Below are 27,370 nucleotides of genomic sequence, written 5' to 3'. Positions count from 1 at the left end.
AAATTTCATAATAGGTATATACACAACTTTATTAAAAAACGCCTTAAAGCCACACTGTAACTTCTTGTTTACGGTTTAAATCCTCTACTAGAAGACATTTAACTGCAGTATTTTCTGGAAAAAAAGAAAAAAAAAAAACCAAAGTAGTTCTGCATTTAACAAAACCTGTCAAAACCTGTTATTTTATCAATAATACTAATAAATCTGAAGGGAACTGCACACATGCTGTTTTACTACCAGGCACAAAAGTCAATGTTCTCAAAAAAAGTGTAGCTTACGTAAGGTAAGGCATTTTCACAGTAGGGCTCTCACAAGAAGCAATCATTAACCGTAGTAACAAATATCTATAAAGAAAAAGATGCCTTAAATAATAGCAATATACACAATATCAGAAACAGACTAACCATGTGATGCTCAACACAGAAGAAAAACATTTCTTTACATCAACATTTCTCTTCAGTCCCTCCAATGACAATTTTAAAAAATTATGTAATTGCATTTGCTACTAAAAACTTGCAGGAACAGAGTTGCTCATTGGTATCAGTTTTAAACACCAGAAGTTGTTTTGTTTCATTATTTTGTTTAGCTTTGGTGGCTTTTTGTTTTGTTGAGGTTCTTTGTTTTGATGGTTGGTTTGTTTGTTCTTGCTTTGTTTTTTAAAGCAATGAAATCAGTTTCCTAATTAAATCAGTAATTTGTTCCAAACCAGTTATTTACCTTTTCAGTGCTTATATAAAGCACCAAACTGATCACAAAATATTCCTCGGTTTCTTCCACCCATACCAACTCAATACAGACTTTACCCTCTGAATCTGTATAATCTGTGGTATAGATATGACCCATGTAATCATAGAGGCTGGATGCCCTGGAAGACAGCTTCATATTGACTGGGGCACTGAAACACCAGAAGGGCTTTCCAGTTTCCTCCAAGAGAGTAACATCCATCACATAGCAGTCCTACAAACACAAGAAGAAGAGATTATTTGCCCGTGCCACTACACAGTAAGTGTATCTGTCCCTAATTTTAGGAGAAATACCCAGGATTCAATGAGCAATTATTGGTATGAAGACTAGGAACTCAAAACATAGCTGATAGTGTTCAGCTGATTACTGCAAAAACACTTATGTAGAGACATCTTACAGAAATCCAAATTTCAGCCCACAGACATCAAAAACTGCTACGGAAGGCAGCACTGCCAACCTAAGTCAGACATTGTTTCTTGAACATTTAATCAAGCTTTTACCATCTGTGTTTCTCAATTATGAGTTACCTTATTATTCAAATAATTATAGCCCTTCTAATAGGAGACAGAAAGCTAAGTCTAAGCTCAGGTGTTAAACTTAAGTGAATGCAGCAATATTTGCACAGATACTCAGAGACCATTCCCAAGGCCCTGTACACACACTTTATACACAGCACACACACATGTACACACCTTTATATGCCAGCTATAAATGCTACCTATAAATAGTACTTTTTAAATGGCTGCAAGCTTCAGTTCCCAGAAAGGCAACCCTGTATCCCTGTATCTTTCTAACCTCCAAATAATTCTTCCTTTCAAAAATTCTTGAAAATATCTTTCTACAAAAGATTTTTTCCACTACACTACAAAATTACATCATTTTGTAATGCTGGAGTCAAGATACCAATTCTTGGGCATTTGCAAACCAATGGTTTCACATTTGCCTTAAAAGCATATTGGTTTTGTGCCATTGTTAACATCAGCTGTTACCTATTCTCATGAGTTCTGAGTCCCTAAATGAATCAGATTATCTTAATTATGCTGTATGCCTCTGTGTTTGTGTTTGTGTATGCACATTACTTCCTGGAGTATCATGTACTCCAAAAGCATAACAAACCAACATCAAATATTCTGTAACAAAAAACTAATTTGGAACACTTTCTTTCACTCTTCTACTTAGTTGTGCTTCTATTGCTTTAACATTTCTTTCACTCTTACTGTTCTGCAATCAAACAACACAGAGCAGATGGCACAAGCAGAAGAGGTAATGTGGTACACGTAGTTTTCCTAAGTTCGTTCCTGTAGACTATGATGAAAATACAAAATTCAAACCCAATCTGATGGTAAGTTAATAACTTATGCAAGCTATAAATTTACTTGAAACATGAACAAATTATTACTTTCTGTGCTGACATCTTACATATCAAAGGCCAATCATGAAAAGTAAAGCAGAATATTCATGAGTGACTACTCTTCCTTCCCATCTATTTTCAACTATTCAGACCTCAGCAACTAACTTTTTACCAAAAAATAGCTTGAAATGCCAAAAGAATCTTTTGCCTTTTTTTTTTCCCCTCTTAGAGTATTGTACAAATAAACTCACATAAATGCGAAGTAGTGGAATGTTCGACCATTATTTGGCCTTCACATGTTTTAGGAGTTTTAGAGATTTATGTTAAAAGTAAAAAGATTTATGTTAAAAGTAAAAAGATTTATGTTAAAATAGAGATTTATGTTAAAAGTCCAATTCTATCCACAGCTATGTGTTCACATGTGCAATCTCTCACCAAAAAAAGAAGGGTTTAAAAAAAAAAAAAAAATCTATTATTTATTTTTTCCTAGAAACGAATACACAGTATAACTTATATTGCAAGCACATGGAACAGAGCTACACTGAAGACTACAGACATAGCTCTGTTTCCTCTGATAGTTAATTTTCCAGATTTTTATGTGCTCATCATTACTTTCATGGAAGAAAAAAAAAATTGCAAAGCAGCTGTAAATCATAAAGAGTCCCAGAACACTTTGTGTTGGAAGGGACCTTTGAAGATCATCTAGTCCAACATCCCTGCTGTGGACAGGGACACCTTCCCCTAGACCAGGTTGCTCAAAGCCTCATCCAACCTCTGTTCTTGAACACATCCAGCCAGGGAGCACCCACAACCTCCCTGGCTAATTTGTTCCAGTGTCTCATCATCCTCATTGTAAAAAAAAAAAAAAAAATGTCTTCCTAATGTCCAATTTTAATCTACCCTCTTTCGGTTTCAAACTACTGGCCCTTATCCTGTCACTATATGCCTTCATAAAAAGTTTATCTAAGTCTTTCCCATAAGCCCTCTTTGAAAAGGGGGCTAAAAGGCCACAAGATTTTCTGATGCTTGTCCAACACAGCAGCCAGATCCCCCACCTCCTATATCACATGCTTTTTAAGAAAATGAAGCATTTTCTGTAATTATGTGCTAAGGCCCAAAAAACTCTGACTGTGCAAATAGTCTAGCAAAATTAATAGTATTCACAATAAAATAAAACTAAATTTATTCAAGTCTAGAATTTTTCAGAAGACTCAAAAAAGCACCTAGTCTGCATTATGAACATTCATGAATGAATAAACAAACATTCAATGAACATTTGTGACAATTAAAGAAAGATGACAATCACCTTAGAAGTGTTTTCTTGTTACTGTGAATCCTAATTACCAACATATGATCATTCTATTTATGCAGGTAGGGGAAGAATTTGTTGGTCTTTTGAAAACAAACACCCAACGGTTTAATACAAACTGAGAAAAAATGCAAGTAAACAAAATTTTCACTATGCAAACAAGGAATCTGCAGAAGAAAAAAAATGCCATGAGCAGTCAGAGAGAGAGGACTGAGTGGAAACTGTAATTCAAGCTCAATTGTTGTTGATTTTCCCAACAGATACTAGGAGATTCCTAAGTTTTAAGATAAATTTCATATTCCTTATTGCGTAGGAAAGCTTGGTGACGCTGTGAACTATAAAACAAGAATGTCAATGTCAAGGAGTAAAATCATGTTATCAAACAGTATTCTGTTCATTTACTTAGGGTTAGCAGAGGCACATTTTATTAATTTTTATCTTTTTCAAAACAAGTGCCAAAGCTGAAATGAAGTATCGAATCAGCTCACTTTTCAGTAGTGCTTCCATTACATTTATCAGAATTTTTGGTACTTCTGAAATATTCATGCAGCTGGAGTACATTTAAAAGCATATGCCTTGACTATTATCACAAAATCTACAGAACCACTCTGGAACTTACTTTACTATTATTCTTCTGGGCCTTTTATATAAGCAAACGAGTGAGAATTCCTCTACAACACATTTAATCCAGCTGATACACATCCATGACTCAAGAGCTAGGTGCTGACTGCATGAATGTGGTCTGCATTTTCTGCTTGTGTCCATTGGCACTTTAACATTTTCCAACAGCTTCTAACTTTCATTTTATATACATGCTAAAACTGCAAAATATTTTCTTTGGGGCTTAAGGCTTCTTGCCTGGGGAAAAAAACCCAAAAATCCCCCACAAAACCTGCAGTACATTTTTTGTCCAGGTGTACTTTCCAAGCAGTACTGGTAAGTCACAGCATCTTTACTGAGTGGAAAGCAGTACTCATCACACATGCATAATGGGTCTACACACAGTCTAGGCTTTAAAACATAAAGGATAAAACCTTTTTGCCTAAAATTCACATGATTTTTTGCAATATTTGAAATTAGGTTTTTTCCAAGTTGCAGACATCTTCCACAAATAAAACCATTCTTTTAAAATTTGTGTGTTTAAGATGCATAAACTTAATTCCATTTTGAGGTAATCATATCAAGAGACAAAAAGTACTTCTGACTGACCTTTATGTTGCCTTTAAGCCCATCTGTTTCCCAAGATAAGCCAACTGTCCCAATAAGAGGTGAGTGCTTCATATCATCCTTTAAGCTTACAACTGTGAGCCTCAAATATCCATTTGCAATGTCACCTGAAAATATATATGTAACATTATACCACCACAAATCAAATGGAGGCCAAGTACACTGTAAACATCATTCTCTCTTCTTCTCTCCATGTCCTAAGTTTTCTTCCTCTCATCAGAAAGGAACCCTGACATACACCCACAGCCAGATGTCAAGCACACTATAGAGAATTTGAGTTGCAGTTCAGGGCTTTGTTTCTATGATACATATTAAAAAAAAAAAAAAGCAGCAGCTTAAAAAAATACAGATTTGTATATTTGAGTATAAAAATCTGATTGTCACCTAGAGGTTTTATAGAAGAATGTAGGGAGTAAATTCCAGGCTCAATCTTTCAATTTCATGACACTCCAAAAGTCAGTCTCAATATATAATATATAAAATAAACTATGAGATACCAAACAGTTTATTTTTTTTGTTTTAACATCCCTTTGCTCCATTTGGTAACTCAAATAACTCCCTACAACAAGATATAAGGATACCTATCCATCCTCCCTGGAAAGAATATTGCATTGTTTAAAGTGATAAGCAGTACACCTTGATTTAAAAAAAATTTTTAAATCAAGAATTTGTTCACTTTTACATAGCTTTCCAATGGCTCCCTTTCCATGTCATTTTTTGACAGAATTAGTAAGATTTCTTTGTGATCATTTTTGTTTATTACTACACAAAATCATAATTCTTTGGTATGCACTCCTCTCCTCCCTAAGGAGACATACTTTTTAAAATGTTCTTTTTTCCCTTGCTTTTGAAGGAAGAAAGTTAACCAGGGATTTCAACAGTGTAACTACAGTTTGGGGTACATAATAAACAAGGTCTCTGATTACTAAAAAATAAAAATTTTTTTTAAAAAGCACATTTTTAAGTAAGATATCCCTTGAAAAAATTTCCTTGAAGAAGAGATGCTCTTGAAAAAGCAAACATAAGCAAAGAACAGAACTAAGTACCTCACAATTGCAGGAGACAGATAGGAAGGAAGAGAAGGAACTTCCAGGAAAAAAAAGTTTCTCAGAATCCAGTAGCAGGCCCTGGACAGAAAGATGGTAACTGAAGGAGATGGTAGAGGTTTAATAATGAAAGCAGCAAAAGTGAAAAAACAGAAGGGTTTTGAGCTCTGGTTCCCCTTCAATCAAGCCCAAGTAGCAGCATGAGGCTGAACAAAGAAGAACCAGCATCAGAAAGGCTTTGAGTTAAAAAGCTAAAACCTGTGTGAAGGCAAAAAGCCTTTGCCTGTTGGATGCTGAAGGCAGACAGCTGAAAGACAATGAGAGAGCCCACAGTTTACCACAGAAACTTCTCTAAATTGGCACTGTAGGGCCAAGCAGTTTCCAAGAGACGCTCGGCCACATACCACCACTAGAAAAACATCATTCACAAGCAGGGAGTTAAAAGAATACTTAACTGTTTGGATAAAGCAGACCAAAACATGACAGAGTACAGAAGCAGCAGGTTTTTCAGTATTCTCTGGAATAGGAGTGTGAATACAGTGAAACCAACAAGAGTATGTCCAGCAAATATTTTTGTATGGTAGAAGGAAAACGTGTCACTTCAGACAGTGATACCCACTGTCCTTGCAGTGAAGTCTCAGAGAATCCAGTGAGGAAAGCATAAGCAGAATCTACTTTCAAGATCCAGCTCAAAGTAGAAAAAAAAAACCTATTAATTTTATACCTACTTAAGTGGTTTTATACCTACAAACCTCAGTAAATAAAATCCAATAATAAAATTTAATTAAAGATAAAAGTATTTTCAATAAATAGTCAAGCTCTACTGAGCAATTTAAAGCTGAGCTTTTACACAGTGGACTTTAAACAACATCAGTCAACAAGCATTTTTTTTCCAAACAACTATTAAGTTATCTGCAATTCAGATTTGAATGGAAGCAGCTATTCCTCTCATTCATTCAAAACAAATGGAAATTTTAATGGGATAAAAACAAATTCAAAAAAGAATACTGCTAATCAATCAATAATGCCCAGGAGGACATCACTACTATTTGAGGGCATTAATAACATGAACTTCTGTGTTGCTAGATGGGTCACCTGGCTAAGGTGTAAGTCATAGATCCCATACTGCAGTTACTGCTTAATTTTAATTTTAAACTAGAATGGAAATAGGCAATACAGATCAGGAATCTGAGGGCTAAATATTCAAGGGTTAGTTAATACAGTCTGTAATATAAAAGCTCCATTGCAGTCCTCATAGACAGAAGTAGTAAGGCTTGAAATCAGCAACAAGCTAACTCTTCCTCATTCTAGTTAGATGAGAGGAAGGCAGAGCAGCCTGTGTCAAACACACCAAGGGAAACACAGAGTAAGCATATTGGACAGGTTTTCTTCACCCTAATCTAGATTTTGTTTCATTGTCTCCTCATAATACTATAAGTTCAGAGTTTATGCAAAATACATACACCATCAAAGCAACCCTTTAATCAGCATAGGTTATAGGGAACAAACATTTTCAAATAAAGGGAATACTGATATGGAGAAAATAGATCATTTTGACAAACCTCAGAAGAAAGGACAAATAGCCCAGTTGTTAAAAGGCACTTACTTCAGCTGCAAAACAAACTCACTTGGCTTTTAGCTGAAGCCTTTCTTGAAAATTGTAATTTGACTGCTATTTTCACAGGGAAGGCTGTGCTTAATACCAGTTCTGGTCACAAAACCAAGCCTTACTATGGTCATTTAAATTTGCAAACCCATCTTCAAGGTCACATGATATGATATTTTACTAAAAAATCTTAAAAGATCTCTAAACACACAAAAAGCACCCCATTATATTTTGCAAGCACAACCCAGCAACTTACATCAACAAAGAATAGGACTGAAAAGCCAAAGCTCAGATTACCATCTGGCTACAAAGCTGTGCTTTAAAAGTTGAAAACCTAGTTAAATAATTCTCAGGAATGTTTATTAAAAATAGGTGTAGTATTCATTGCTCTGTGAGTCATATGAAAAGCCTGTCACAGCTTCCTGAAAACAAGAAAAGCTTTGGCACATTCACCCTATACTATCTGTCAATGAAACCATACTACCAATTCTGTTTAAATGTAAGGAAGCAGAAAAAAATCATGTTAAAAAACAGCTAAAACATGGTGGAAATCAGCTAGTTACTGCTGTGCAAGTATTAATAACAGAAAAAAAAAAGAGTGAAAGCCATATATGCACCAACCACTTGGTTCAGAGAAGTGTGATTTTTTTTTTTTTAACATTAAGAATTTTTCTGAAAGAAATGAAGCACAGATTTAAAGATCGGTAAAAAAAACAGACAAAAGTAAAACTAAATGTTAACAAATAAATCAGTTATTCTGCAGAATAACAAAAGGGCACTCCCTGGTATCTATGAATGTCTATAGCTTCCTAGTGGAAACAAGTAAGGAAAACACCAGTATAACAGCTGACAATTGATCCATGTCTCAGAAACAGCCGTTGGCATCCATTTTAAAATAGTCTGGATTGGGTAGAAAATTTTTAAGAAATATCAGGACTTCTCACTATGTCAAGAGACCTCCAATGCTTCAGAGCCCCACCAGAGAATGGGACTGAGTATCATTAGAGTGGAGGCTAAAAAAAAAAAAAAAAAAAAGCACAAACCATCTAACATAACGAGCTTGGACAAATCTACACTGTTGGTAAAGCACATTTACCAGAAGGAGCAAAGTGAACAGCTGATTACCATGAACATATGTGACAGGAGATAGCCATAAGCTGTCTCGCTCCATCATTTCTGAAGAAAAATTATGGAGGCAATCAGGCATTTTCCAAAGGAATTATTGTGCGACTACATGGGAGGGAGTAGATGGCAAATGAGCTCACTGCCTGCAGAGCCATGGCTTCAGCTGCCTGAGGTCCTGTGAGAGCAAAATCTAGAGGCTAAGACACAGCAGAAGGGCACAAAACCAGAAGAGTTCAGAAAACACTTGTGATCATGTAACAGCTTCTGTAACTAACAAAGTGAGATGGCATCAGAACTGTAGCTCCTGGACATGTGCTACAATTTGCATAAACATCAGCTTAGTCGCTAACAAAATAAGCTACTAAGTGGCAAAAAAGTGATACCAACAATGAAAGTGTGTCACATACTTCTTTCTCCTAGTTGTACTGCTAGGAGCATAAAATTTTCATTTAGAAACAAAACAGGACATTCACCTAAAAGAACAACCAAACAAAAAAAACAATCCAACAAAACAACAAGCAAGAAATCCATGACCAAAAATCTAACCCTCTGGCTAATTTGTATAAGAAATAGGGGGGTTGGAGAGTATAAAAAGGACTCCTGTATTGAACAACACTTCAGGAGGGATTTCTATTGCTACATGGATGGAATTTTACTGAAGTTTTAGCCTCATAAGTATTCATTTGTTTCAAGCTTGGAGCTTTTCAGGAATCTGAAAACATGGAGGTTTCAAATTCAAAAGAATACAACACTCCACTCTGCACAAGGCTACAGTCTAAATGACAGCCCTCAGAGTCATGAAATACAAATTAAAAAAAAAAAACAAAAAACAAAAACGTGGGGAAATGTCTCCTAACACTGTAAAAGCACTGGAGCCTGATAACAGTGCCCTCTACTGTTTTTATCAAAAACAGTACTTTCTGAAATCAACAGAAGGTTCATTAGTACTGTTATCAGAAAAATACTTGGGAGCAATAACTAACCTACAGTGTTAAATTTTAATTGTTTGAATGTAAAGGTTTTAATCTGTCTCTGCAGACAGAAAGACAGCTGTGTAGCCATAGGCAGGTTTTTTTTTTTTAAGCCAGAAGAGAGATAATATATTTTGCAAAGTCCTAGCAGAATTACTGAGTTGGGCTGAGCAGGAACAAGAAGCATATCCAGTCATGTCTCATTGAAAGAAATTCTATGAGCCTAAAAAGGAATCAGAAATAAATAAAAAAACAAAATTACTGATATTGTTTATTACACAATGAGAAGATGGCAGAATAGGGAACTATAAGCTGACCTCAATAAAAGCTGTAAATCCTAAAGTTCCCAGTATCTTCTAAAAAGATATTTAAATATTTAATCTATTATTTTAACTATTAACTCAGGACTTGAAGTAAACAAAACCACTCTAATCATGTGCAGATCTTACATCTCAGGCCTGACACCATGCCAGTGTAATAGCAGGTAGACTTCATACAGAGCGAACGTAAAGCACCACAAAACACACCATGAAGACAAAGAAATCGCACAACAAGTAAATAGATAGTTTACTCTTTAAAAGTCCATTTCTCTCCTTAAAACAGAGATATTCCATACCAGAAGGAAAACCTAACAGTAGATCATTTATCAATAATAAAAAATAGACATTACTGTTTCCAGTCAACTCTACCTTTTCTGCAGAAGAGGCTCTTGAATGTTCCACACAGGTAGGTACCACTTCCACCATGCATATCAAGATGTAGGCTGTAGTTATACAGTCCATATTCTGGGTCAATATCATCCAATACAGGTTCTTTAGGTGGAAAGACATATTGACTTTAAAAAAAAATAACAACATTAAGCAAGGGGGAATGACTCAGAAGCAAGATGCAGTAAATAGCCCTGCACTGAGACTTAGGAGAGGTTAGAAGAGAGGAAAAAATATTAAAACATATAATTTTTCCTTTTTATTAATGATTTTGAAAATAAAACATCTCTAGTTCATCATACTTCCTTCAAGCTGTCTAATACAAAGTTTAATACTTCTAATCAGCTGTCTAGCCTAGCCAAAGGCAAAAATTATAGTAGTCAACTTTAAAAGGTGCATCTGTTAAACTCCAAAATATGTATTTGCCTATGGGAAAAAAAAAAAAAAAAAAAAAATAAAATAAAATTAAAAAAAAAAAAAAAAAAAAAAATAAAAAAAGCAAGCATAAAAAAGCACCAACTGAACCGAAATCTCAAAGCCAACTAGCTACATACTTCTCTGGAATAGCATTTATGGAATACTTTTGTGTGTGCCTAACCTAAGAGAAACTACTGTACACAAATGACCAGAAGAGCCCAAATCCTGGAAGTAAGTAAGCAGTTCCTACATAGGATCCTATTTGGTAATAAGGGAAATAGTCTTACATTCTCTGTGAAAAAATACATACTAGATCATAGTGGACACTTAAGACTACAAGTAGGTACACCAATATCTGAGCAAAAAAGTGAGGGAATAGGCTGGGGGGTGGGATCCTCCTGGGCAGAGGATAAATCCCCTAAATAATCCCCTAAAGCTAAAAAGCTCCATCTTAAACAGATACAGTGTATAAACATCTACTATACACTGAAAGATGCACACATACAAAAATACTTCATAGAAAATCCAGCCAGTTTTTCAGTAGGACTGAAAGACAAATGCAAGCACCTTACCTGTTTATCAGATTTTTTTTCTTCCCTCTTACAAAAGGGAAGATATTTTCCTGCTTCCTAAAATTTCCATCTTTTCAGATAGGTCTTTCAGATAGGAAAAGGGAATAAAAAGGGGAAAAGTGTGGGAGGTGTATATCTAACTTCCACAATACAGCAAGTACTAATACACTTGTATGACTATATTATCTCCTTAACAGCATAGCAGTGGCAACTTTTTAGCATAAAAATACTTCTACAGCTTTGTAAACAGTTATCATAACTTGTGTATATTAAACAAGAATAGTTAATTGCTACATAAATATAAACCTATTACCAACAGCCAATTTTAACTTTTTGAATAAAGCTTTTAATTTTACAGTTATCTTTATTACCCACAAAGTTAAAACCAATACTTACTTACTAGCAGAACCCAAAGTGCTTCTCTCAAGAAGTTGATGATAATGAAGACTCACCATAACAAAAGCTATTTCATTTTTCTCCTGGAAAGTTAATTGAAGTAGATGTATTTTCATCTGGAAATATTTTTTTCACAATGTCTTCCTGAGCATTAAAATTCACATATAAATGCTGCTGCTTATTACCCTGCCAGTTACTGCAATAATGTTAAAAATGGCTTGCTGTAACACTTGGACTCCTCTAACTGCTCCTGTCTTTTCAGAAGAGTACAGAATATATATATACAATATCACAATATTTCTGTATTATGGGTAAAGGAAGGGAAACTAGTTATGCCACGGCAAAAGTCAACAGCAGCACTTCATGAACTGAACTTTACTTAACACTTTAAAAGAGATAATACCTAAATGGACTCAACAGGCCTTACTCCCAGCTACTAAATATTAAGCATCAAGTTAATTTTCATATGTAAGGAACTATTTGCAAAGAGGACTAACATCAGTGAGGAATGTAGAGCTACTCAACAGAAATACTGAATTTCAAAGTAAAATGCCACATGTCTTCACAAGATTTCTTACTCCCAGGAAGACAGTAAGACCCATTAAAATCCATTTCTAAGTCTTATGTTTGCTGACACATGAATCAAAAACTATTCACTGCCAGCAGTCACTATCCTGATAAGTGGACTACTATTGTTTTTATCTCTGGGTTACCAAACAGAAAATGCCATTCCCTACCTAAACTTTTTTTTTTTGTAGCTACTCCTGTACTGCAAAATTACAGCTATAAAAGATAGAATAACAGGCATTTATCAATCACAAAGTTGCTCATTCTTTCTTTTATATATATATAGTATATATACACACACAGACACGAGTATATATATAAGTATACTAGAGTGAGGCACTTGATGCTGAACAACTTTGTGGAGCACAGTTGTGACTGAACCATTTCCAGGTGCTGAAAGAGTTCTCTTTCCAAGCATGGGAAAGGGTAGCACACTAGCAGGACCATAGGGAAAACAGCACAGGGACACCAATCTACTAAACTTCTGAGGATACAAAATAAACTGCTATTCACTAATTGGAGCTTTTCACAGATTGAGAAAACCCAGAAGAGGCTCATGAAGGTCAGCCAGTCTCAAGTTTCCTAGGAAATAGACACCTTTAAGGAAAATTGAAAGATATATTCCTTCTGTAGTTGTAAACAGTTCCTCTGGTGATTGTGCACCTTTGAGGTAGGAAGCATTTACAGCTGGAAATGAGACACTGCTTAGAGCAACTGTTCACAGTCTCTCAGAGGGAAGTTTGCCAGTGGGAAAGAATGCAACTCTGCCTCATTAACACAGCAAGAACAGGCTGCCACCTCTGAATTCAGACCAAGAGCAGAACAGCTGAGATAGGCTTCCATAGCACCTATCCGTGTGCAGCTTCTAGGCAGACACCAGGCCCCAGTGTTCTCAGTGCAAAGATGCAGATTCCTTTAGAGTAGAAGTGTCCTTCAGCTGTTCTGCACTGGTGATAGGATATATGACATGATATGTGACAAGATAGGTGACATATGATATGACTTTCTATTATACTGGGGCAGTGGGAGGGAGTGATGGCTAACAAGCTTCAACTTAAGAGTCAAAGGGTAAATAACAACAGAACTAGAGGAAAGTTGCACCAGGGGAGGGTTAGACTAGATATCTGGAAGAATTTTTTTACTAAGAGTACTAAGGAACAGGCTGTCCAGAAGGTGGTGGAGTCACCATCCCTGGAGGCATTTAATAAAACCTGTAGATGGGGCACTTCAGGATATACACTAGTGGGCATGGTAATTTTTTATTTATTTTTGGTGGGAAGGGGTGTTGACCATTGGGTACCGTGACCTTAGAGGTCTTTTCCAACCATGAGAATTCTTTGAGTTGGTGATTCTGTATTTAAAGACATTAATCTCTACACATAACCTACAGAGTCTAACCTGTAAACTTAGGCACTTAATACCAAGAACTGAGTATTCCCAAAAGGCCACAGTTTACAATGTTCCTACTGCTGGAGCAGGATATGAGAACCTGGTGATGTAGATTAAAGGAAAATACTAGCAAAGCTGCCTTCTGGAAATTCATCACTTTGAGTGATAGGGACAGAACCAGGCATGAGTCAGGGAAGAAGCACATCTCTCCTCAAACTATTCTATTTAAAATGTCTGTAGGACATCAAACTTTGGCGCATGAAGAATGAAAAATAAATACAACTGAACACAGAAATAAAATCAGTATATTATCTAATACACTATGTTACACAATTATTCTTTTATTTGGAGTGCTGGGGGGTTTTTTGAAAAGTACAAATACTCCTGTGACAGCTCTTTAGAATGCAATGAATCAACTAGCTATCCCTAACTGTATTTTCTTGCTGTTAGTCTAGTCAAGATCTTTCAAAATCCAAAAAAAGAAGACAAAACAAACTAAAAAAGCCCCCCCCCCAAAAAAAAACACCAAACCAAAAAAAAGCCTAAATTCCCAACTTCATGACAAAAGAATCTGTTTCTTCAAGTCATAATAAAGCACTGAAACAAAATGTTATCTTACCTTCCAAAGTCCTATTACGAGTCCTGGATTCAGACTGAAGAGCTGAACAAGCCTATCAGCACCAACTGCTACACTGCTTTCAGTCAGGTTAGCAAGGTGGTATTCAGCAATTAAGCAACGTCGACGAGGTCTTTGAAAAGAACACACAGAAGGTAGCAACAACACTCTGAATTTTTACATAAATAATGAGACACAGTAATTCAATTTTCAACTCTGTCAGACAGCATATGATGAAAATAGCTAAGGAAGTATTCAGCATGCACAGCCATAAAACTAACTCCTGAACAACTACAGCCTACTAGCAGAACAAGAAAGAAAACAAAAGCCACCATAGAATGGCCTGATATACTACTTAAAAATTAAGAAAAACAGATGTGTTTGCCCAGTATTTCAAAATAGCCACAGAATTACTTTACTTTGTTTTTAATACAATGTTGGTACTGGAATCACTGAATATGTCAGTATGAAACAAGCTACTAAAATAGTAAGTTCTTCCTCCACAGAAGCAAAATTCCAAGGAAAAGATCAAACTGTACATATACTAAATTAAAAGCTTCTGTTAGAGGAAGCTTTCCTTTTCTAAAAAAATATTTCTAAATTTTGCCTATTAAAGTGATTTAGCTCCGTAACACCCTTTAACAAACTTCACACTTTCATAGACATCCTTACTGGATAATGATGGACAAAAAGCAGTCTTCATTAACTATTTAGAATGGAGAAATTACTGTTTCTAAAACTCTTTGCAGATCTTTGTACCTATTTTTTCCAAAATATCACAGTAGTATCACTTACCACTACCCAGTGCTATGAAGATAGCAACTGTCAGGGACTTTGTCACATTCTCTTGAATTTGGAGCAGGGATGGGACATCAAACTTTTCCATCTTTAAATCAATCAGGCTGGTATAAATACAAGGACTTTTCTGAAGTCCTTTCAGTAGCTCCTTATGGTCTTAACATTATGAATAATATTGTGATTCTTAAGAAATCATTAATTTCACATCTATTCATGAGCTCTAACAACTTACATGTCTGTGAAAGAAACACACTGACTCCCAACAAGTTTTCTTTTACTGTTCTCTACATATGGATCATCATTTTGGTAAAACAACTACATTTCCCTCATAATTTCACTGCAAGACTTGTCTAGCTGACTTTACACAAAAGGCTTCTCTCCTTGTTATTTTTTTTAGGCAAATACTTTGCTTCGGCTTGAGGAACCACGTTTTTTGTAGGTTAACAGCAATTTCCTCTTTTCAGAGCTCTGTTGCTAGGGATGTTGTGTAAGAAGCATGTACCTGATACTGCATATACTAAAATGACACATAAGACTGAAACATGGAAAACTCCTTGACAGCACCCAAATAACATCCTTTCTCAAGAGTATAATGCCAGAAAAAAATTGTAGACACTTAAGTTAAAAAACAACATCTATCTGACATTGTGCTGTGGACTATTTTTTTTATATACATGTATTTATATTGTAAATGCAGCCAAAGACAAAGTTCCCTAAATTCACACACACACCTAGTAGGGGAAAAAAAAATATTACAGAATACATGACTGTAGCCACATAAACATCGATGAGCTGTTCCAGTCTAAAGGTTTCCCATGAAATTCTCCTAGATTTACACGTTTGTTTAATGCTCTCTCATATCTAGGCCTTAAATTCAGGTTCCCAAAGCAGGATCTATCAGTCTGTATTTCGAATGACAGCAGCTATATTAACCTACAAATTACTGTCATAGCTTGCTCGATTATATTTATTTCTTGTTGAAAAGCTCTACAAATACGGAGAAGGACATAGGCTTTGAAAGAAATACTACAGAGAATTATCTACAGAAAGAATTAGCTGGTTGAGTCAAATCAAAGTCAAGTATCCCCCACAGACACGTTATCAACCACTAAAATAAAAAACACCTCTAATATCTTTTGTTAAAACTCACCCATTTTTGCTGGGAGCTCTGCGTTTTTCAGGAAGCAATGGCATAACTCCAAATAGTTTTAAGGTCGACAGAATGTTTAAGTGCGGCCAATCTGTACTATACCAAAGTATAGTAAGAGATGTGTGCTTAAATGATAGGTTTGTCTTCTCCACTACATGTTCTTTTCCATTTTTGTCCTTTAGAACAATTATCCAACTCAAGCCATAGACTCTGTTATTTAAGAATTGAGAGGGAAGAGGGGTGTTTAAAAAAAAAACAAAACAAACCCCAAACATTCTCAAAGTGACAAAACCAAATCTATACTTCCGACAGAATTTCTAAATTTCTACTAACTGCTACTTATGTTTCTCAGACTAGGTCATCTATAGGGTATCATCATTATGACAGACATTTTTATAGCTCTATTTTCATATCCACACAGCACTTCCAAAGCCATTAATATTCTGCACATTGTTCTCAAGTAAACATCTTCTGTGACAAGGCACTGCTTACTTCATAGCTTCTTTGTTTTTACATGGAAGACCTGTATAAGGATCTACAGGTTTAACAAGTTGCATTACTCTAGTTTTGACAGTAGCTATTTGTTTGGAGATGTATTCTTTCTTCCAGTACCCAGGCTCTCTATCAAGCAGAGCAGCACAGCCCAAGGAAACAGTTTCTGTTTGTTCAGATTCCATTTTCCAAATTGTCCTTTTTGGTTTAAAACAACTGGAATAGATTTTCAGCCAGATTCCACTGAGAATAAAAAAGAACAAAGAGAAAAAAATGCATAAATTTCAAGAGTAGTTACTTAATTGTTCTTACATGCATGTCTACCTCTAAGCATAATGTTAGCAGAAAAATAAAGTCCTACATTATCGGCAAACTGCATTTGATCCAAGTTTACAGAAGATGAGAAAATGCAATCTCCTAGACACTAGTCAAGAAAATGCAAATGCACAGTTATACATTCTTCCTTATTTTCACCTCCCAAGAGCTCATTTGCAGTCAGTTTCCCTGGTGCAAACATGAGGGCTCACAAACTAAAAGGTTTCTCATAGGCTTACTAAGTTTTCTCAAAGAATTTGGAATCTCTGAGTACATTTCCTGTTCTGGATTATACATACCAAATGAGATCCATTTAGGACTTACTGCTCTACCACAGGGAAGAAAAAACCCAAAAAGTTATTCAATTAATTCTTACAATATGTTGATAAACATCTCAACTACATGTACAGAAAATGTTTGAGCAGTGCTCTAGAAAGTAGAATGATCATCTGTGGGATGATCTGCGCAAAATTCCCACAGGTTTATGCCTCTCAATAGCACACAGGAGTATGTGGGTTTTAAAAAGCCTTCCTTCCCCTGAGGTTGCTACTTCTTTCACACTCACTGGAGCAGATTTAAAAACAAAATGAAACAAAACAAAACAGTACCTGAGAGAAAGCTATGACAAGGAAATAAAGAAACATTTTGTCCGTCTTCCTGAAAATATAGGATGAATCTCAAAGACAGTAGAGCCAAACTCAGAGACTTAAACTGAAAACTGATCAAGGTTAAGCAGTTTTGAAAATTCCAAGGAAAACCATTGATGTATTCTCTTCACACAAAATCAGACAGATTAAAAAGTGGTTTAATACCTCTTAATAAAGACAACCTGGATGCCTCAAGTTTCTCGCAGAGATTCAGCTGAAAGCATGGTGGAGAAGGACAGTAAGAATCATTTATGTTTGGTGCTGGTGCCACAGTCATGTCAATCCCTTCTGCACTTTCTTTTGAAAAGAACAAGAAATGTCTTTTTGAAGAGATCAAAGGAAAATGCAACAGGAATTGTGGGTTCACCTCTTTACTGTTAGAAAAAATATGATGTCACATTTCCACACCCCAGTAAGGGTGTGGACAGCTCAGGGAATGCTGAGTACAAGAAGTACCAAGAATTCAAATAATCTGTGAATAAAGGTTTCCAATAAGCTTTCTAATTTCTAAGTGCTAACCACACAGGCTACATAACTGCACTAAAGAAAATTAATAGCAAGAGAAACAAATCCTCAAGAGAAATTTCTCTACCATTTATCAGCAAGATTACCTTCACCAGTCCTCACCCCTGGCAAACTTACAGCTAACAGGCTTTGTAACGCATTTTCCCCTCCTTAGAGCACTCAAGACTGAACCCATCCCACACTGCCTCCTACCCACAAAAACTGCTCTCCTTCATCAGCTGGGGAGAGGAAGTCCCCACATGCAGAGAGCCAGGCTCTTTCTCACTGATGCAAATGTACTCAGGATTTTGCAAAAACCTTCCAGCCTGCTGCTCTGCAGATACATGCACAATCTCCCACTGCTGTGTTCTGAGTCAAAATTGTTTAAAACACACTGACTGCTAAAGGGAAGTTCACAGTTAAAGCTTCCCACTTTCCCTTCACCAAAATCTGAGGAGGCCAGAGTGGCAGGGAAATGAACTCATAAGTAAAACAAACACTTATGATACTTAAGACCAGAAAAGACAACCCAGGTATCAGAGTGTATAACACATTTCTGATGGAGGGAAGAAACTCTTATTTAACTCCAAAGCAGCTAAGAATTGCAGGATGATGAAAACAGAGATGCCTTTGACAGAACATCATCTGGGGAAACTGAGCTGTGGATCATCCAGCTGGTCTTATTCAGCCTAAAAAGTCCTGCAGCACGTCCTCCTATAACCTTCTCCTGATAACTAGGAACTCCTTCCCAAGACAGACATCCTTTCTTCCATGAGGAGAGATATTCAACACCTGGCTGAAAGGACACAGGTTAGTAGTAGCCATTTCCTGCATTTTGAAGGTACAATCTCAGACAATGTAAGCTTAATGAAAACAGACTTGCTACCAATACCTACCACCCTTCTCATTCTCATTTACACATCGCTTTTTCCTTTCCCAAGACATCATCAAACAAGGAGATGAGAAATCAGTTCAAGATGCTCAGAAATTCAGTCAGGAAAGGGAAGTGGAGAAGGATAAAAGGTGGACTTGGAATGACAAGTGTTTAGGGAGGTGTTACTGTGCATTCATCCTTCTGAAGAATTCAGGGCAGATGAAGCAAAACAGCAGCCAACAGGGTAGCATCAATTCAGTCTTTTTGACAGAGCAACTACACAAGCTTTTCACACTACATGACAGACAGGCTGGAAAAGTACAACATGCTAGGGCAAGAGCAGTACAGAAAGGGAGGTCAGAAACATTTCCTTGCTTTCAACAATTACATTGAAGACATCAGTGCCAAGGAACTCTTAAGCACAGACATTATTTGAAGAGACAAATGGAAAAGCGCTGCACTAGGCAGCACAGATATATCATGATGAAAGATTTATGGTCCTGTTGCATCAAGGACAGTATCCTGTACATCCAGAATTGCAGAAATATCCTCAAAAAGAGACTCTGACTAAAAATAAAATCAGATTCGACACAGAAGCATGCAGGGACTTAAATTAAAACTTCTGTTAATTCACACAAAAGTTCAGGGACTCAAGGATGTCAATGGAAATCCAGCAGAAAGAAGTGACCCAATCTTGCTGAACCAGTCAGTCTCCTAGATAAGGGAAAGTCTCTCTTCCTTGAATCTCATTTGTGCAGATACAGTAATCTTTGTTGAGATTAGAAAATGGAAACAGACATCATTGAAATGGAGACAGATGAATCAGCTTCCCTTAAACAGCCACAATGATTTTATCCTACTTTGCTATCCTGAAGCAGAAAACACATTAAGATATATAATTTGTGTCAACTATACAATTTTTATCTATGTGCACAGTCTGACAGCCTCAAAAAAATAAATGTGGATTATGGCATTCCCTTTAAAGCTACCAGTTCTGAAGGTGTCAATGCCAATGTTAACCAATTCACTGTAGAAGTTCTGGCAAGTGAGAAATGGATGAATACCAGATGCAGCAACTTCCTATATAAGAAGATATTTTCTCATTTAAAAAACACTAGTGCTGCAGAGTCCTAGGAAAAAAGGATAGCCAGACACTCTGGTTATCCCATATTAACTAGGGTCTCTCTTATTGAGCCTTTTACAAAATTATCATGATACTGGTATTTGTGAATTTGTGGAACTTGGGAACTGGAATTTGTGAACTCTGTATAAGCAATCTCAATGCACCAGTATTTTATCTTCACACATTTTCATTTAGAAGTCACCAAAATTTGACAGAAAGAACAACAGAAAAAGCAACCAGTAAATCACTTGACTAAATCAAACCCTCTACAAAAACCTGATGATGACAAAAGAGCTAAATAATCAGGACTTCAAAATCATGAAACCTATGCCAATTCTACAAAGCTACCAGCTACACACCACTGAGGACTGCCTGAACCAAAATGCTTGTGCAGGTGCATGCAGCTAAAAACAAATATATGAACATCTTACAACAAAATAAATGCTAATAGCAACATTTCAAAACACCACATTTAGTTTTCGCCTCATAACTCCCATTAAATTTAACAGGGCTTGCACAGCTACGGTTTCATCCAACACATTGTACTGTGAGCTATGCAGCACATTTTCAGTAGAGTAATTGCCAGTAGGTACATGCATCAGTGCTCTGGCATCAGTGAAACTAAATTAGAAAGACTCATAAATCAGGTGAAGTCAACTGCTCCACAATTAAGACTAGCACTTATGCTTCCCTCTTCCTTACTTGTCACTGGCCAGATCATAGAAGTGCTTATTCACACAACCAACAGACAACAGAGATGCTGCATCCAAATAAGAAAATATCTTCATCAGGATTTCTGATGGCATACTGGAAAACAAGAGGAATAGCATTAGACATGCCTGCAAAACCCAGAAGTGGCAAAGAATTTTAATCCCAAAACCAGGCAAACCAAAAGAGATGGAAACTATCAGCTTGTAAATACATAAATCAAAACTCACCTGAAAAGTTAATTTGCAGAGTTTGGATTCTGATTTGTCACTCTAAGACATTTGCTTAAAACAATACACTACAATGTATTCAAATGGCTTAGCAGGCTTTAACCTGCTTTGAAATGAAACTATATTATTCAACTTCAGTTTCTCACTGCTGGTGCCATGATTTTAATACTTAATCCACAGCCACCAGCACTTGCCAAAACTGTGCATACTCACCATCCTCCTGACTGTTTATCAGGATGCACCAGGGTAGAAATGTCCTAGTCAAACACTCAGATCATACTCCACCTCATCAAAACGTTCAAATCATGTGTGCTCAGAGGTCTTGTACAGTTTTCTTTTATGTCTACAGACAACTGTGAACTTCAAACTAAGAGCTGGGTGGCATCTTGAGAATATTAATATTTCTGTACATCTGTAAGGCTGCCTGAAATGCAGGTGCCAGCCTAAGTAAAACAAACACAACATAAGCTAGAGAGAGATAAGGCACCATGATTTTGTATTACCAGACAGAAACCTCATACCCTTCCTGTAGTACCCGGTAACTTCCCAGAGTTTAAAAAGAGATGCATTTTATATTATAACTTGTTGAAACATGCTGGTATGGTAACATCTAAACAAGTGAAAATACAAAAACAGTGAAACACACTGTGAAAGTCACCTCAGCTGTGTCTCTTGTCCATTTCCTACTGTCACTTACAACACTTGATGATTTATAATAATTTATTCCAGAAGCACAAAGCTTTCAAGCATAGAACAGTAACAATGTCAAGACTCTGGGGTTTGTATTAGGACTCAGAATCTTAGTTGCACTAAAACCAAGGTGACCATGCCAAAACTTGCTCGGTTATTACATGAAGTAACTCAAAACAGTGCAAGCTCAAAGCAGTCAGTGCATTTATTGCAGAGAGAATTTGCAAATGATCCCTTAAATAGCAGCAAATTAGGTAAAATAATATGCTTGATCCAGAATTCTCAACAGTAGTTTTTACAACCATATTATTTTTCCTTTGAAAGAAGCTGAAGAAATATTTTTTTCTTTTTTCTCATTTTTCACACCAAACTAACAGCATAAGGGACTGAACTGGCCACCCAGTAGAAAACTGAGAAATTACTACACAGGAAGCTAAAAAATGTATAAAAACCCAAAATGAATTAATCTTACATGCAACATATTCTTAGATGGTTTTTTTAGAAATATAAGTTATTTTCAAAAAGAAAACAACTCACAATTATACTGGAAGGGTCCTTCCCCTGTCAAATGGGAAGGGGAATGTTTACCTTGCAGCAAATATGCAGCAGCCACTTTATCCTCCCTCTCTCCCATCCTAAGCCTCTCTATAAAAAGCAGCAAGTGTCATGAGAAATATCTGAAGTTTAATTCCAACCTGGCTTTTATTGAAATAATACAATAAAAATTTTATTCTCAGGGAACAACACAGGCCATGATTTGCAAAGGGTGTGGTGAAGGCTTCATGTGACTTGGAAAACCTGTATATTTCATATGAACTTAGAAAAGGAGGTGAGGAAAAACCATGCCAGAAAATATTATACGGTCAACAAAGAATCCCAAATTAGGCCAGGAAAAAAATATCTTTTTGACTCAGAACATCTGGCAGGGAAACTTCCAAGGTATGAAACATAACAGCTAAGCAGTCAAAAGATGGTTTTAGTCTACAAGGGGTCTTCCATTCTTACTCTTAAACTGAAGATACACTCACCTCTCAATGCATAAATTACGTTTTGGTTTTAACGAAGGTTTCAAATACAGACTTTTAATTCCAGTATTCACAGTTTCAAAACATTCCCCAGGCCTGGCATCAGAGCTCCTTGACCTATTTCTAAAAAGGAAAAGCTGTTAGGAACCACACCATTACCCAATAAAGAAATATGCATACTGTGCACACCTGGATACTGTGCCTCAACTGAGACAGTATTCAGGGAACATCTCACCTGGTAACTCATTATTATCACTTCACAAAGTTGAATAATTACCATCAAGTTAAAATAAACTCTTAGGTGCTGCTCCTGTGATTAATCTCTCACAGTAGTCAGAAGGGAACAGTGTCACACCATCAAATCAGTTTTAATCCAGTAGAGATCTATTAACATTTGACAGCTACACCACTGTGGTCCCCCATAATCAAGCTCCAGACAGGCCCCTGCAGTAACCCAAGGTCACTGATTAATCTTTTGGTTTGCAGCACTCCTCCAGAGATGTTTCTGAGCCATCCAACTTTGCTAAGCCACTAAAACACATCAAATAAAAAAAAAAAACTTGAAACTTTCTCAAAAACTGAAAAGGCTTAAAAAAATTCCCATGACTATGCAACACAGTCAATCTGAAACAATCTTAGTCCCATTTCAGACCTTCCCCTGCTAAAATTCTTGCAACTCTGCAGGGAAGTGTTTGTTAATCAGGCAAAATTGGTATCAAGGCTTTAATTGCTCAAATTGCCCAATTGCTCAAAAGAATTTGGTCAGAAATAACTTTCTCCTACTCAAGAAAATAATTTTGCATATTTCTAACACAAATTCTTACAATCCAAGCGGGCACACATTTTTCCAGGTTTTTTTCCAAGTAAGAACTTAATAGGCTATAATTACAAACACTAACATTGAACCACATTGAAATATTTAGATGGGATTGCAGTCTTAATTAAATCATTAAATCCTTTCACTTCATACACAGTGATGGCACTGAGCAGGCAGAACTTCCCATACATTTTATTAGTCATGGTCTGTATTGCCACCTGACCTTCTGACACCTGGCTGATCCAATTCTGAACAACCGACTGATGTCCAGAGAAAAAAAATAGTTTAATTTCAAAGTTCATGGGTACCATTTAATGCACACTGTTCTTGATTTAAGATTTATGCTCAAATAAAAATCAGAACAGCTGCCCTAAATTGTCAACAGCACTATGTGAAAAAAAAAATCCCTGAATTTTTATTGAGAATTATTAAAAGTATAACAAAAAAAGACATGCAAGTTTCAGCTTGCAAGCCAATGACTGATAGAATAACAAAATTAACAACTACCAAAAAAGCAATCATGAATCAAATGGCCCTGAAGGTCAAGAAAATGTATAACCCATTTAGTGTTATCAAAAAACACAATTAGATGATGAGATGAAGCTGTACCAAACTGTGTTTTTCAAAAGCCATTAAAGAGAACCAGAGATCCAAGCTGGGTTCAACAGCAGCAAAACTACCACTTCTCTATCTTTCTGGGCAGCACATTCCAGCCTGTTCTGCCCTGTATCTGTGCTGGAAACAGACACCCAGTTTGGGCATATCCTATAGTGATATCTCTTAGTTAAGAAAAACATTGCCTACACATGCCCTGAAAACTTTGACATAGTATCTACCACTTTTGTAAGCTTCAATTCAAAACCACTAAATTTAAGCATCTTTCAAGCCAGTAATACTCTCCCTGTGTGAAGAAAGAGCAGATTCATTGCCTAAATTATTTTTCAAGTATTGTGTGTGCAAAGATTTGAAATCAGTATTAACAAATTCCTTTTACAATGCATTGACAAAGCTTGCCCACCCAAGCTAAAAATCAATGACAGCTCTTATTCTCCCTATTTAGACTTCTAGTAACAACTGAGATATTTCTGCCTAGAGGCACAATAACCTCAACTGGTATTTCATTAGCTATCAACATGTGGAACTCATTTTTGAACCACTATGCTTACTTTCATACCCTGTAGTCCTTGCCATGTTGGTTTTTTGATGGTCAGAAAGCAAACCAACTTCAAAGAATTTACAGAATGTTTTAAGTAGTGACAACACCTGTCTCCTTCTGCAAATGTTAAGCAATACCTAGGGATAAACAGAAATTAAAGTTTTGACATCCGTTTTTGTTGGTTTTTAATTTTCCTCAGCTAACACTTTCAATGTCTTCTAAACAGGTGAGCATTATCCATTCCATTTACAGGTTAACAAAATGGGGGAATGAGACAGCTATGAAAGCCAAGGTTGTTCAAATGGGCTAGCAGAAAAAACTGCTTTCCCAACTCTTTTTTGCAAGCTTAACCTGTACTATACAACTTATCACACCTTCCACAATCAAACCCTCACACTTATTCACAAAGGCCTAACTATCCTCAACACACAAGTTTGCTACTAAGCTAGCTAGTAGAAGGGCTACCGATTATTACACTCCCTCTTCTAAGCTTAAGCACATATCCACACCTAAGCCTCTCTATCCAGAAACACTTTCCATACCCCTGGATACACCCGTGTTTCCTATCACAAGGTGTGCCACTGCTACAGAAACATCCCCTCCACAGGGCCAGGGGGAGGAAGAGGAGAACACCATGGCCATGAGGCCCGACTTTCTGCAGGTTGAGAGCTGGAAACCAGAGCCGTGAGGGCGTTTTCCAAAAAGCCATTGGGTGTTAAACAACAAACCGCCTCCCAGGAACAAGGTGGAAAAAAGGGTAAGCGGGCAGCTCTGGGGCAGCAGAACCCGACTCCCCAGCGGCCTCTCCCCAAGCCGTTCAGGGGGACCATTACCTGCGCCCTGCTGCCCTGCCGGCGCCGACAGCACAAGGGGTAAAAGGCAGGGGCGGACGGGCGGCGGCGGCGGCTCCGGGAGGAGCCGCTACCTCGGCCGCAGGGGTGGCACCGCGGCCATAGCGCCACAGGGCCCTGCCGCGTCCCACCGCCGACATGGTCGCCTCCGCCATGGCAACGGGAGGGGCGGGAGAGAGGGGCCGCTGCCAGCTCTCACGTGAGGCTGCAGGGGCCGCCCCTCAGCCCTGCCCCGGGGGAAGGGGAAGAGGAAGCGGGTGGGGTTGGGTCCCTAAGGAGAGGTTTATAACTGGGAAAGAAGAGGCACTACCTCCCCCGAGAGCTTCCAGCGTGTGGCGGAGCAGGTGCCGAAAGCGCTGTTGTCCCCAGACGGGGTGCGGTTACCCGGTGTGCGATAGATAATGCATCCCGCACACTGGGTCCAGGTATTTCTGCTTTCTAGTCCTGTGCAGAAAGGGGTGCTAGATGGTAAATCCACAACGCTAGCACCCCTGCCCGTAACACGGGGTTTCTTTTATACACCAAACACACAAAATTACATCTTTGAGTACTGCAGAATCACAGAATCGTTCTGGTTGGAAAAGACCTTCAAGATCATTGAGTCCAACCATAACCTAAGTACCAACCACTAAACTCCATCAAGCCCAGTGCTTAAATCATGCTTAACCATTGACACCGCATCGATGTGTCTTCTGAACACCTCCAGGGATGGTCATTTTAACACCTCCCTGGGCAGTGTGTTCCAGTGTTTAATTACCCTTTCAGTGAAGAAGTTGCTCTTAATATCCAATCTAAAGTTCCCCTAAAACAACTTAAATCCATTTCTTTTGGTCCCGTTGCTTGTTACTAAGAAGAGACCAAACCTTACCTTGCTACAAACTCCTTTCAGGTTAGAGCAATGAGGTCTTCCGTCAGCCTCCAGGCTAAGCAACCCCAGTTCCCTCAGATGGTCCTCACAGGACTCATTCTCCAGACCCTTTGCCAGATTCATTGCCTTTTTCTGGACTCTCTCCAGCAGCTCAGTGTCTTTCTTGTAGCACAGCCCTGAAACTCCATCCAAGGTGCAGCCTCACCATTGGTTAGTACAGGGGGTTAGCATCTTCCAGTCAACACTTTTACACTTTTTCGCACCCAGAGACACTCCAGAAACACCCCCTGTCAGCGGTGACGTTAACCTGTCTTTTCTGACAGCAAATTCCAGAAATTTACGGAAATTCCAGTGGACCCAGGGTGGAATGGCTGTGGAGCTGGACTGGCTGCTCCCTGCACCTGGGGGGGGAATGAGGGCTCGCATTGCTATACCCGCTGAGGTGGCAGCAGGTTCCCGGTGTGGAGCACAGGGACAGTGTTAACGCACAGATGAACCGCAGTGACTCCCTACGTGAGCCCCTGCTGGGACCTCTGACAGGCGTACTGTCAGCTTCTCCCCTCACATCCCATAGCAAGCTCCAAACCACCATGTCCCCGCCTGGAATCATTAAATGGTTTGGGTTGGAAGGGACCATCTAGTTCCAAATTCCCTGCATGGGCAGGGATACCTCCCACTAGACCAAGGTTGTTCAAAACTCCATCCAAACTGGCCTTGAACGCTTTCAGGAAGCTCAAGCACGGGCTTCTCCAGTGTTCTGGAAATACCAGCTGCGTCGCTTTTATGCAAGATCAAAACATAATTTGAAAAAACAACACAAATAAAATAATAATAATAATAATTTAAAAATTTAAAAATAATAATTTTTTAAAACTTTAAAAATATGACGTAGACCATAGCCGCACAGGGTCGGCGACAGGTCCCTCCTTCCCTCCCCCCTGACCCATGGATCGGGTCCGTCAGGTCCCCGCCGCGCCAGGGCGGGCTGTAGCGGTAACGGTGGCCGTGGCAGTGGCGGCGGCGCTCGGCATGGCGGTCGCTGTAGTGACCTCGCTGGAGCCTTCCCTCGCGTTGGGCGC

The 27,370-nt window shown here is 37.8% G+C and overlaps 1 protein-coding gene across 8 annotated transcripts; it reads right to left on the bottom strand.

Moving 5' to 3' along the window:
- On the bottom strand, positions 1–26,538 carry FBXO15 (F-box protein 15). Of its 8 annotated transcripts, none has more exons than XM_071737049.1 (11): positions 26,292–26,538; positions 22,603–22,722; positions 21,098–21,327; positions 20,649–20,753; positions 16,484–16,726; positions 15,992–16,201; positions 14,047–14,176; positions 11,472–11,554; positions 10,069–10,214; positions 4,614–4,738; positions 1–957 (listed from the first exon to the last, which is right to left on the bottom strand). In XM_071737049.1, exons 4-11 carry the CDS (start codon positions 20,750–20,752, stop codon positions 688–690), a joined length of 1,311 nt encoding a protein of 436 aa, XP_071593150.1. In that variant the 5' UTR covers position 20,753; positions 21,098–21,327; positions 22,603–22,722; positions 26,292–26,538; the 3' UTR covers positions 1–687. The 8 variants fall into 8 exon arrangements, with proteins under 8 accessions (XP_071593150.1, XP_071593144.1, XP_071593149.1 ...); XM_071737043.1 differs by lacking the exons at positions 21,098–21,327; positions 26,292–26,538 and adding an exon at positions 25,406–25,671 and having other exon boundaries at positions 1–344; positions 804–957; XM_071737048.1 differs by lacking the exon at positions 21,098–21,327.
- Between the last annotated feature and the right edge of the window lie 832 nt (positions 26,539–27,370).

Source organism: Heliangelus exortis, chromosome 2, assembly GCF_036169615.1.
Source record: "Heliangelus exortis chromosome 2, bHelExo1.hap1, whole genome shotgun sequence".
Taxonomy (NCBI): domain Eukaryota; kingdom Metazoa; phylum Chordata; class Aves; order Apodiformes; family Trochilidae; genus Heliangelus; species Heliangelus exortis.
The sequence above is the reverse complement of the archived record's forward strand: the minus strand, read 5'-3'. Positions and strand labels throughout refer to the sequence as shown.

Bases quoted from the DNA above. Each gene is read 5' to 3' on its own strand.
- FBXO15 (XM_071737041.1), bottom strand. From the start codon at position 25,578: ATGGCGGAGGCGACCATGTCGGCGGTGGGACGCGGCAGGGCCCTGTGG. The intron at 14,177-15,991 runs GTGAGTTTTAAC...TTCTTTTCAAAG, and splicing joins AGAGCTCCCAGCAAAAATGG to ACCTCGTCGACGTTGCTTAA. The intron at 958-4,613 runs GTCAGTCAGAAG...TTGTGTTTGTAG, and splicing joins GGCTTAAAGGCAACATAAAG to GACTGCTATGTGATGGATGT.